The 13,311-nt window shown below is 36.2% G+C and overlaps 1 protein-coding gene across 1 annotated transcript in view; it reads right to left on the reverse strand.

The window, feature by feature from the left end:
* NEB (nebulin) overlaps window positions 1–13,311 on the reverse strand; it is a 198,617-nt gene that overhangs the window by 91,719 nt on the left and 93,587 nt on the right. Inside the window, 12 exon segments of the mRNA XM_015559803.1 lie at window positions 378–689; window positions 1,094–1,201; window positions 1,343–1,447; window positions 2,481–2,684; window positions 4,571–4,882; window positions 6,454–6,561; window positions 7,461–7,565; window positions 8,010–8,213; window positions 9,386–9,697; window positions 10,779–10,886; window positions 11,967–12,071; window positions 12,799–13,002. Coding sequence (XP_015415289.1) covers window positions 378–689; window positions 1,094–1,201; window positions 1,343–1,447; window positions 2,481–2,684; window positions 4,571–4,882; window positions 6,454–6,561; window positions 7,461–7,565; window positions 8,010–8,213; window positions 9,386–9,697; window positions 10,779–10,886; window positions 11,967–12,071; window positions 12,799–13,002 — 2,187 coding nt within the window.

A 13,311-nucleotide genomic window follows, 5' to 3' on the forward strand; every position in this document is an offset into this window, starting at 1 on the left:
TTCATTCTGTAAAAAGAAACCCATGGAAAGTCCGTTCAGTGTGTTGGATATAATCTAGTAGAGGCAATTTAAAAAACAAACAAACATTCATATAATTTAAGTTTGTCTGAAATATATTTTCATTGCCAAAAAATAAAAATGACATGAAGAAAATAGTCTGGAATATAGGCCAGGGAATAAAGGACATGACCAAGTAGCATTCTTTATCTATAATCTTTGCTCCCAGCTTTACTCCTAAATATGTTTTTATTAAACAATGTGAATGGTGCCTCCTGGAGTTGTGCACAACCCATGGATCTGTCCACAGAGGAAATGACTGGAAAATTAGTAAATCTACATCCTCCCATTCCACCTTTCCCAGCGTTCATGTTACGTACATCACTCTGCAGCTCATAGGCCCTCTTTGCTTGGATAATGTCGTTTTGATCAGGCAAGCATGTCCAGTGGTGCAGGATATTGCGGTAGTCAATGTCACTGACCAGTGTCTGACATTTCTTGGCCAGCAAGATGCCTAACATATCCACTGGGGTACTATACTTGGTCTTCGATTTTTCAAAGTCCTTCTTGTACTCTCTTTCACTTTGAATCTTCCCTGCATTTATGGCACACATGATTTTGGGGTCATCTTCAATGCTCTGGGCTCCAATGTGGTGGCCTTTCTGTTTTTCATATGCTTCTTTGTATTTGTACTAAAACGTCAGAAATATAGGTTTAGAAATCCAGTTCTATTACCATATACACACTGAAAATTACAACATGAACATCCATTAGCAAACAGATAAGAATTTTACTTTGCAAATATTTTGGCATCTCTGAATAATTTTAAACTAATATTTTATGCTATCATTACACTAATAACTATAGTGTAATCATATATCTTCATTAGTGGAACCCTTTCCCCCATCAACTCTAACTGTGATTCCAAAAATATATTTTTCTTCTCTATGAAAACAAAGGGAAAGGTCTTAGACTTAGAACGTAGCAAGCAGGCCTGGAGGAATACATGTGGAAGCAGTTACAAAGTGGGGCCCGCCAGCTGCACTAAGGTTGTTCAGCAATGTGAGACCAAGGGGGTCAGATCGAGGGCACTTACGTCACTGGCAATGTCCCTCGAGGCCTTGGCACTTTTGATGGAAATAGCATCAGCTCTCAGGTCATAGTCCTTCATCTTTGATTCATCCCATCCCTTGGTGTAAAGTTTCTATGTGGAGGATAGTACACAACAGAAAAATAAAAGGGTGATAGACAGTTACTAGGCCTATTCCAGAAAGGAAGGTGGTAAGATAGAAACAGTATTTTAATTACTCCTAGAGCAGCTTAAACAACAATCGGGAACTCTTACTTGGCTGATATTGACAGAATTGCTCTTGGCCAGCATGATTTCTGGGGTGTCCGGCATCACATGGATGGAAGTTTTGTCAGCATCCCAAGCTTCTGTATATAAGTGCTATGAGGGAAATAAGGTAAGACCCATATTTTTTGAAGGCGGTACATTACAGTGATTATCAAATTTAACTCACTTAAGTAAAATAGCCTATTTAAGGTTATTTGAAGGTGAGGGAAGCAAAAGGGTAGTGAGGAGAGTTAAACATGGCAATGTTTAAACAGCCATATGATCGTTTCACAGCTCATACGAAACAACATAATGATCTCAATTATTCATTCTTTTCATCCAGTAAAACTCAAGCTTACTCAGTACCTCCAAGGATGGAGCGTGGCTATAGAACTGTGATGTAGTAGAAATCCCTAGACTTCAGAGTCAATCCCAAGTTCAAACCCAACTCCACTTTGTCCAAGCTATGTGATCTTGAAAAAGGTACATAAAGCCTCATATTCCTCATTTCTTGAAGGGAGATAATCATATCTTTTTTATTGAGTATTTTTTGAAAATTAACAATAACATATAAAATGCATCAGTCATAGTAGGCACTCAATGAATTGTATATTTTCTATTGCTGTCATCACTGTGGTTACTGCTGATGGGTGTGGTATAGAATAGAATTTCTGGAGCGTTAATAGCCCTAATTCTGAGGTTTGTTGAGAGCCAGTTTCACATTCTTCAATGAGCAAGCACTCAATATCACCACCTGAATGTTTGGAAGATGTCCAGGCAGGTGTGGGAGAATTTAGATAAGTAAGAATTCAATCTAAAATGTGCATATTAAGGTTCTATCCACTGGATAAAGAATTCGCTCAGTCTCAATAAACAGATTGCTAGAACTCCGGAAAAAAGAACTGATCATCTATCTTATGTAATAAAACTGAAAGCAACAATAGCAGCTCACTTTTCAAAAACAATTTCCACAACCTAAGGAGAAAGAATAAACCAAGCAACTAATTTGAGTTGTGCATTGGTACTTCTTTAAACACCGTGTTTCCCAGACTTTAAAACAAAAGGCTAAATGTTATATATTTGTCACTTTATGAGCTATATTCACGAGAAGTATGACTCAGGCAACTGGAAACAGCTGAAGACTAACCTTGCTCATTGTCAGGGCATTACTCTTTGCCAGGACAATTTCTGGGGTATCTGTAATGCATGTGAACTTGAGCTTATCTGCAGGCAGACGGTACTTCCTGTCACTCAGGATTTCTCCAGCTCTCTTCACCTTTTCGACCTCTACGGAGCCAATGGGCACCCATCCAATGCCTCGCAGCCACTCAAGATCAGCCTTGTAAATAGCCTGAAAACGAAATAATGTCAAATATTTATTAAAAATTACCTAGACAACTTGGTGTCTGACCCTGATTTAGCATCTACAGAGGATGTGTAATTCTGAATCTTCCTTGTGTGAATTTCTGGGAAGGCCCACTGTGGTACAGAGGGGCTAAACACTGCTCCTGAAGGTAGCCTTGTTTTAGGGACCCTGAAATAACATGGGTTTCATTGATACAAAACCATTTTAAGGAAGAGGTAGCCTTGTTTTAGAGACCCCGAAATCGCTATAATAATATGGGTTTCATTGATACAAAACCATTTTAAGGAAATTACTGTCTGCCTCCTGATACAAAGAGCTTATTTTCTGATTTGATTGCCCATATTGTGTGGGACTAATAGAACACAGTTTGTTCTTAGCTAATTGGACAATAGCCTTCACAGCCAGTCCTATACTATAAAGGATGACCACATGGTGAACTAATGTACTTTCTGGGAACAACAAAAAGGGTGTCTTTTTCCCCATATAATTCTATATACATTCTTCTAAGACAGAGTACATATATTTTTACTCTTATTTATCTTATGGCCTTCACAGCCAGTCCTATAAAATAAAGAAAGGATGACCACATGGTGAATTAAGGTACTTTCTAGGAACAACAAAAAGGGTGTCTTTTTTCATATAATTCTGTATACATGCTTCTAAGACAAAGAGTACATATATTTTTACTCTTATTTATCTTATTTTCAGCCCTCTTTTCTGTCATAATTCAAGTAAAATAAGATATTTCATCTTTCTTTCAGTTTTATTCTTTGAACTTAAATAATTGCTTGAAGGATAATTTTTCTCATTATTAAGGGTAACAATCCTTATTTTTATGGATTTTTGGGAAACTCTCTTTCTACAGTGCCATGACTTTTATCATTCTTTTGAAAGTGACTACTTACGAGAGCCTGATTTAAAAACCAAAAAGGAGCTACTAACCCAATAAGGTAGCATTTAGGTGCTCAGGACAATTTACTAGCTGACAACAAAAGTGCCTGACATATTCCTAGGAAAGTATGGTTTTCAGCTTCTTGGATAAATTATCTCAATGTATAATTCATTCCAGTTCTAAATTTTTATTAGTGATGATGATATTGCTAAATATGTCAATGTAGTAAAGGTTTCCTTAAGATTTTGAATATGTAACTTCATTTATTTGCAATTCATAATTTTTTTCCTAAACTGCTGTAAAAACAGCAAAAATGCCTTGGCAATTTTAGCATCGTTCCTAGGATATTGGTTGGCACTCAAAGGGTTAAACTAGAACATCAATGAACTTAGATAGAAAAAAATAAATATTTATTTTCATTAACCTCTAATGGAAATATAGCATTTCTTTCAATTATGAGTTTAGTCAAGAGATCATAGTAGTATTGACACTGCATGGGATTTGGTTGGCAACAGAAATCGCAAATATTTTCATATCCAATTACAGTTGTGCAGACATCTTGAAATATTTATGCTCATCACTGCTCTGAAATTAAGCTAGTTACTACACTCACTGCTAGATATTTTCATTTAATGTGTTAATAAAAATCCATATATATATTCAGACATATATTTAAACACATATATGTATATGTATCTATATTATAAAAGGCCTGTGGCCCTAACGCCCTAATGACCAAAGACCAGCGTGGGTGGGCAAGGCTGCAAGCATGGCAGGGGGTGGGCGGGTGGGCGGGGCCACGTGATTTCGTGCGCTGGGCTTCTAGTGTATATATATTTTAGATTTATACTTTTTATGACATTGTCCTGAGTTGTCCATAGGTCTCAACAGATTGCCAAAAAATTCCATGGCACACAAGAAGTTAGACCTCATTTTTAAGCTTTAAAAACACATTTTGAATAATATTAGACCTACTCACATCACTCTGAAGGTCATAGGCCTTCCGAGCCTGAATGACGTCGTTCTGGTCGGGCAGACAGGTCCACTCATGCAGGGGATGCTTGTAGTCTATGTCGCTTACAAGGATCTGGCACTTCTTGGCCAGCACCACGCCCAGCATGTCCACGGGGCTGCTGTACTTGGTCTTCGACTTCTCAAAGTCCTTCTTGTACTCCCTGTCACTCTGGATCTTGGCCACATGCAAGGACCACATCATCTTGGGGTCGTCCTTAATGTTCCGGGCTCCAATGTGGTGGCCGAGCTGCTTACGATAGCCTTCCTTGTACTTGTACTAAAAAAAAGAAAAGGGATATGAGTCTAATGATAAGAACATCTCATATCACAATTCATAATTTCATATACAAATTTCTGTATTTATTTTGATCTTTGCTACCATTAGTGTGAGAAAGGTAAATAGTGTCAAGCCCATTTTATAAAATAGAAAAGGAAAACTTAAAGGGATTAATTTATTCAAGGTCACATCATAAGTGGGAGGCAGAGTTCAGACTAGAATGAAGTAGCTTCTGGTTCCGAATATTTTTCTCTTTCTCTTAAACAATACTACCTAGTTTACATTGGATTGCTTAACAAGTAAAGGTAAAACGTCTTGTATAATCTAAAAAAGCATCTACTTAATTTAAAGATGTGGCTATTTTTTTCTAAAAATAATGCTTTGATGCTTAGAATATCTTCCTTGTAATTAGAATTTATGGTAAATTCCTTGGTTGAGTATATGGGCCACATTTAGATAGTTTCACCAGAAAATGCCTCCCTTATTAGCCTGTTAATGTCATTGAACTTTCACTGTGAGAAAGTCATGCCTTGGGTCAACAGTCTCCTTACTTTTAAAATTCAAGAATAACATCTTATGGTCCATTTTGCCATGAGATGATGATAGTATGGGCTTCTTCAGTTTAATAGCAAGAAAAAGTTTAAACAATTGAAGGAATGAAGCATAAATCTAAAGTGTGGGATCCTTCTAGAACAGTGATGGCGAACCTCTGACATGTGTGTCAGAGGTGACACGTGAACTCATTTTTTTGGTTGATTTTGTTTTGGTTAAATGGCATTTAAATATATAAAATAAGTATCAAAAATATAAGTCTTTGTTTTACTATGGTTTCAAATATCAAAAAATTTCTATATGTGACACGGCACCAGAGTTAAGTTGGGGTTTTTCAAAATGCTGACACGCCAAGCTCAAAAGGTTCGCCATCACTGTTCTAGAAGAAGAAAAATCTGGATTTAGGTTCTAAGCAGCCCTGGAGCATAATGAGGGCATGGACACCCCCCCGGAGATGTTTCTCATGAGAAAGGAAGGAACAGAGAGAAGAGATAAGTGGGTACTGAGAAAAAGCTTTTCTTACTTCTCAATTTGTTCTTGTAACCAGTTAGGGGCCACTGGGTAGGAAAACTTCACTGAAAGTTAAAAAGTATGAACTAAAACTCTAAACGCGTCCATCATCAAGTCTTCTTTTAATGCCAAAATAACTGGATAGAAGTAGTAGAAAAGTGTTCACATTTATATTGGTTGATTTGCATGTGCTATCAATGTATTTTTTTAAACAAATATCTGGATCAACTGCTGCTCAATTTCTGACACTCAAAAACATGAACTCATTTTTAGTGTGCATAAAATATTTACTTTTTAAGAAAATTTCTCTCTTTAATTGATTAATAAGTAGAATGGGCATAGTATCTTGTGCTTTTCTTCGTTTTTCTTTGCAACTTTGTACATTGGGAAGTCGCTAAGTGAAATTGAGACGTGTAGGTACAACAACAATTCTGTCAAGAAAAACTGCAAAGCTTCCATTTGTGAACATCTTTGAATAAAAAGTGCCTCTTCTAACAACATCAGCTTACCTCACTGGCAATATCTCTCGAAGCCTTGGCTGCTTGGATTGGAATGGCATCCACACGCAAGTCATAGCCTTCCTTCCTGGACTCTTCCAAAGCAAGTTTATAGAGTTTCTGCAGAAAAGAGAGTCGTTAAATCACTCCTCCTTTCATAAAAAAGAAAACTGTTAATTACTAAACGTTTTCCATCCTCATTTAAACTACAGAAACAAATCCACATAGTGGAGTATTAAGGTGGTTTTGTAAAAAATTTGGTTTCATAGGCACTTAAAGATTTTAAGGGACATGTTCTAAACTTTGGAATTTTATTGATTGGCAAATTTCAAAAATTTGGGGTTGCCAAAATTTTGTCTTGCCAAACAAACACATGCTAAAAAGCCTATTTACTATCACTATCATAAAATAAAAGGCCATTTTAATATTAAAAAAGGAGAAAGAATAAGGAAAGTATTTTAAAACGAAATATATTTGTACTCATAAAAAACTCAATGCCTTGTCCTTTTTCGTCCTCATTTTGTTGTGGATTATCATTACAGACTGTGATCTACTTGCAGAGTAGAGTTTCAGAATCACTGGCCTGATGAAAATGTTGTTCCTAAATGAAACACCTAGAAAAATGCTTGCAAACAACATGAAATAATAACCAGAACATTAATAAAGCAGCAAAAACAATCATTAGTGAGTTCCAAGCCAGTGCCTGCCTAATAAATAGTTGTTGAACCAAATAATGACTTGATACCCACATTGTCATATAGAGGAAGGCTTGAGGAGTATAATTCCTATTGGAATATTCCTCCATAAGCATTCCATTCCCTGATATTCTGTTACTAAAGGGCTGGCCTACTTTGTAGATCTAACATATAGTCCAAAATTGAATCAAGGGAGAACTATCTCTTACTGGCAATGTTAGTTTGGAGTATGTATAATAAGTCAGTCAAAACAGCTCATTAAGAAGACAGTTACAACAGTTCCTTTTTGTCTTCTGTTCATTATAAAAGCAATCGTTTACTCACATCACTATAGTTTATTCTGTTAAGCTTGGCTAGCATGATTTCTGGAGTGTCAGGCATGACATGGATTGTTTTCTTATCATTGTCCCAGGCTTCAGTATATAAGCGCTATGAAAAAAAAAAGATGAGAAAAATTATTTTGGAGTTCACAGATACTACTTTGATTATGTGCCAGTCATCTCTCCTCTAAACAAAGTAGAAATAAAATTACGAAAGTTGCATATAGTCCTATCTTTTATGTAGATAAATTAGTATTTCCAAGAGTATTTATCTCACTATTTTGTTCACTCAGAGTTTTGCTTCTTATTAAAAAAAACAGTTCTGAAAGTATAATTGGATTGAAGCATTTATAATCTGTAGTTATAAAATAATTATAGCACATTTCATTTTTAACATAAGTTTAACATAAGTACCTATGATATTATAATGGAAAAGTAATTTTTAAAGGTATCATAAACCCTATGGGAATTTTTAAAATGTAGTAATATGTCAGCATTTTTAACTTGCTCTAATGTGAATTTTGGTATCTACTAGGGAGGAGTGAAGACTCACCTTATTCATGTTTATAGCATTGCTCTTTGCCAGCACCTGCTCCGGCGTGTCAGTTATGCTGGTAAATTTCAGTGCATCTGGACGCTGACGGTAGATATTATCACTCAGTATCTCTGTGGCCCTCTTGGCTTTAACAACTTCCAAGGAGCCAATTGGAACCCAGCCAATGCCTTTCATCCATTCAAGGTCTGACTTATACAAATTCTGCAAATCAACAGATAAAAAAACCCACATTCATTAATTAGTGTTTCAGATTCATAGTCACAAAATGGCTCATACTAGAGAAAATAAAAAGTATTGATGAACAGATAAGGCTCCCAGCACAGTTGATCACTCATTTGTAAACATTATTGAATCCAGAGTATATTTTTTTCCTAAGCATATTTTTTTTTGTACAGAGGATTATACCAAGAACTAGGAAAGATTTTTTTATATAGTAAAAGACACAGTCATGTCCTTGAGTGTATTACAAAATTTTTACACAAGATAGTATATTAGATATTTCCCAAATTATTCCTTTTATTTTACTCTCAATAGGACATGCTAATTGTTAATAAAATTAGATTATTGTTTTTTTAAGAACCAACTTTATTTTATTTTTTATTGAATTTATTGGAGTGGCATTGGTTCACAAAACCATACAGGTTTTCAAGTGTACAACTCAACATCATGAAAAAGATAAGAATGCCTTAGAATTTTCCTGTCAGTAGGTATAAAATATGAATGTTTGTTAAAATAATTTAGTGTAATATATTTTTGTTTCCTAACTCTCCGCATACTACCCTCCATTGACATATACATACATTTCTACCACTTCTGGGAAAAAAAAAGTGTAGCTACATATTTTTTGAGGATTGAATTTCATCTAACTCAGACAAAGGAAGCCCAAATTACCAGAAAGAAATATACCTGTATAAAATTGATAATATATACTTTTTTCCCTCTTTTACATATAACTTTTGGGGAAGAAAGATTGTGAAATAATTTGTAGTGCTACCAATGGGAAACTGTTTTGGAACATTCAATTGTATACTATTTAGAAATATGCAAACAAATTCTACCAGTGATGGCGAACCTATGACACGCGTGTCAGAGGTGACACACGAACTCATTTTTTGGTTGATTTTTCTTTGTTAAATGACATTTAAATATATAAAATAAATATCAAAAATATAAGTCTTTGTTTTACTATGGTTGCAAATATCAAAAAATTTCTATATGTGACACGGCACCAGAGTTAAGTTAGGGTTTTTCAAAATGCTGACACGCCGAGCTCAAAGGGTTCACCATCACTGTGTCCATTGGCACTAGTCAGAACCCACGGACATGCTTCAGATCTGTTTTTAACATGCAGAACCAGCATCAGGAACACTCACGTCGCTCTGGAGGTCATAAGCTTTCCGAGCATGGATGACGTCATTCTGGTCGGGCAGGCATGTCCACTCGTGAAGGAGATGTTTATAGTCCACATCACTGACCAAGGTCTGACATTTCTTGGCCAAAACGATTCCAAGCATGTCCACCGGGCTGCTGTATCTGGTCTTGTATTTCTCAAATTCTTTCTTATACTCGAGGCTACTCAGCACTTTGGCAATGTGAAGGGACCACATCATCTTGGGGTCGTCATGGATTGCTCGGGCACCAATGTGGTGACCCAGTTGCTTACGATAAGCTTCTTTGTATTTGTACTGAAAGAGAGAACCAGTAAAAGAGGAGGAAGCTTGAGGAGCTCTTCCCTGTTGTTCTTGCTGCGGTGCTGCTTTCCTGTGAAACCCTTAAGACACTCGGGGCGTTTCATCACGTGCTGCTGTGATGCGACACATTGGAGCGTGCTGACTCCCAAAGAAGAGGATGGTGTGCTCACTCTCATGCTCCCACAGTATAACTCCCCAGTGAGTCCTTTATATTGTGCTAAAAATTATTTGTTGGCAAAAAGTGATTAAAAGTGATTGAAAGGCTGAGCTCAATTAGAGTGACAGTGTCTCAGAAGTCGGTCATGTGGGTGGGTGGAGATGTGTTTACATGGTTTGTTAATTTTATTTTCCTAAGGCATTCTGAGAAATTTCCTCTGCACAAATAATCTGGGGGGCGGGTATTTTAAAACCAGGCAATTTTTGTTGTTTGATAGGTATAGAGTTCCAGTTTTGCAAGATGAAGAAGTGAGAACATATGTAACACTACTGAACCATACACTTGATAATGGTGTTATGAGTTGTTTTATCATGCTAAAAAAAGAAAAACCTACAAAAACGGACAATATTGTTACTCTTGGATTAAAATCTAGGTAGTCAAGGAATCTGATGTTTTATTTTTAGGGTAAAGGAATATTGATTTTGTGGACCCCCCAGCAGGAAAATTTATAGCTTTCTTGCTATTCTATGTCCTTCTTCAAGTCATGGGGAGAACTCAGTTAAACTTACTTCTTTCCTGGAGTTTTTGCCTTGGGTGTATCCTGAGGAGAGCTCATGGGGCTTTAGCAGTAGCCCAATACATGCCCATCTAACTAATCAAGGCACTCAGTTTTATTAAGCAAAAACCCAAGTGACAAGAATCAAAGAAACCACATTCCAAACCAGGCTTTGTCCTGTGATGCTTGTGACCTTGGGCAGGTTACCTACTGCCTCAAAGCCTCCATGTATTTGCCTACACAACAAAGGTGGCTAAGATGGATGATGACGGAAGAGACTTCCAGCTGTGTTCCTATGCTGTGATGCCCCATGCAGGGACTGGCCTGTTGGTAACAAAGGTAGGGACTTCATCAGCGCTTACATCACTGGCGATGTCCCTGGAGGCCTTGGCAGCCACAATAGAAATGGCGTCACTTCTCAAGTCATAGCCTTCTTTCTTGGCTTCTTCCATGGCCTGGCGATAGAGGCTCTGAGAACAGAAGTAATACCTTTTAGTTAAGGCACTTGCCTTCACTCTAAAAATGTATTTTTGCCTAAGGAAGACTACCTTTGGATGCAGAACGGCATTAGTATATTCTGCTTTAAATATATTTTTAAAAGATATAAGCACACCTCTTCTTTATAGATACATTGTATTAGGCAAAAACTAATCAATATGGGTAATCAAAACAATGAGTATGGCCAAGTCTTGAAAACGAGTACTTAAATTTCCCAATGCTCTCAAACTGAAGAAATGTCTGCCTTCCCCCTCTCTTGTTAAAAACACATGCGCGTACACACACACACACACACACACACACACACACACACATGAAATCAAGATTTTTCCTGAATAAGCCAGGTAATTGTTCTTTGTCAAGAACAATTGGGTAAGAAGCTGTTTCTTCAACAGTATTTCTGGACTGCAAAAATATATGATGACAAATTTAGCTGAAGATAATGCATAAAAGAATGTATTTTACTCTCTTCAGACAATTCCAAAATGGATAAATCTAAGAATTCTCTTTCAGTTCTTATAAATAAACAAATAAACCTCAAGTTATTTTGAGCATGTTAAAAATTTAATTTTCATGGTGACTTGAGTGTGAAGGGAAAAAATCAAAGTTACTAAGCAACTATTTGGTACCAGGCTTCACACTAGGCATATTGTATATATGACCTTACTTAGTCATCACAGAAATTCCATGACGGGCATTTTATCTTGTTTTACAGATGAGTAACTGAGGAAAAATTCACAGAACAAATCTGTAGCAAGTACTAATCTGATAAGAGTAATAATTATTTTTAATTAAAGTTACAATTTGTTTCAATCATTAATAGGTGACTGAAAGCTTTTCCCCCTTCTGGAGAAATTTTTATATTTATCAATTTCTCTATCTATCTATCTACTTTTTGAATTCAGTAATACATATATTCAGGGTAGAGTAATGGGCATAAAAGTAATAATATTTGGTCCTCATGAGAATTAAATCCATAATTCTGACCTTCTTACTACACCAGCAAAGATCAATGTGGTCAGTTTGATAGGAAATAAAGTAAATAGTCTTACCTCACTATAATTTATTTTATTTTGTCTTGCCAACATAATTTCAGGTGTATCAGGCATGATATGGATTTGAGTCTTGTCTTTGTCCCAGGCTTCTGTGTATAAGCGCTATGAAAGATAAAAAGGTTAATGAATTAGAAACACAATGTTTGCTGTAAACAGGAGTTTGCAGTTTGGAGATCATGACAAAGTTGAAAGCCAGCATCCTCACTATCTGTGCTGTGTGCTTTATACCATACTCTTCAGTCGCCTTAATATCACAAGATATTTATTATCACTAAATATAAATGTAGACTAAGATATGACCAGTAAACATGTGTTTCATTTCAAGATCACCTCCATTCCAATTAAATGAAAAGCAAATATTTCAAAGCATATATGCACATCCATATGCACTGTGGCTGTATAAACAAATCCTCCCCATAGTTTTGTTGTTTGTTTGTTTATTAACTGCAAATGTATCTGGATTAGCCATCTCCAGATTTTTATTTTATAAATGTTATGGAGATGTGAATTTGACTTGTTTGTCCCATATTTACCTATATGAATACCCAACAAGAAAGAAACCTTGATACCAAACCATGTGTAACTCTCATAGACTTCAAACAGTTTGCACACTAAACAGCTGTCCTATTCTTAATTCTGGCTATTTCCCAAGAGGCCTCAAAGCAGAATTTCCCCCATATATTTTTGAAATCCTAATGTAACTGAATAGAGAACTCAACCAAATCACTATACATAGATGGCAATGGAATAAAACAAAAAAGATGAATTAATTATCAATATGTTCAAGAGCATATAACCCCGTTTTACTTTCCCCCAAATTGGGGCTCACCTTGTTCATGGTGATGGCGTTGTTCTTTGCCAGCACCTGCTCCAGGGAGTCAGTCACGCTGGTGAATTTCAGCTTGTCTGGATGCTGGCGGTAGATGTTGTCACTCAGTATCTCTGCAGCTCTCTTGCACTTGACCACATCCAGAGACCCGATGGGGACCCAGCCGATGCCTCTCATCCACTGGAGATCTGATTTATACATGTTCTGGTGAGATAAAAACAAACGCAAGTATTACTCAAGCTGTTATGACACTTGATTTCAAAAATAAAAGAAAAAGACTGGAAACTTTGGATAGCTAAACTCCATGTCTATTAAAATATAAAGGCCAATTGGATAAAGATTCATGTGCTATGTTCTCTTTAAAGGAAAAGGCACAATGAATGAGGGGTGAAGAAGAAAAGCATTATTCTTTCTGAGAGCTTTATCTAATCCTAGAATATTATCTATGTATTACTACAGTTATTTTCAACATTTTTAATCTCATGGCACACATAAACTAATTACTAAAATTCT

The sequence above is a fragment of the Myotis davidii genome, unplaced genomic scaffold, assembly GCF_000327345.1.
Source record: "Myotis davidii unplaced genomic scaffold, ASM32734v1 scaffold753, whole genome shotgun sequence".
Taxonomy (NCBI): domain Eukaryota; kingdom Metazoa; phylum Chordata; class Mammalia; order Chiroptera; family Vespertilionidae; genus Myotis; species Myotis davidii.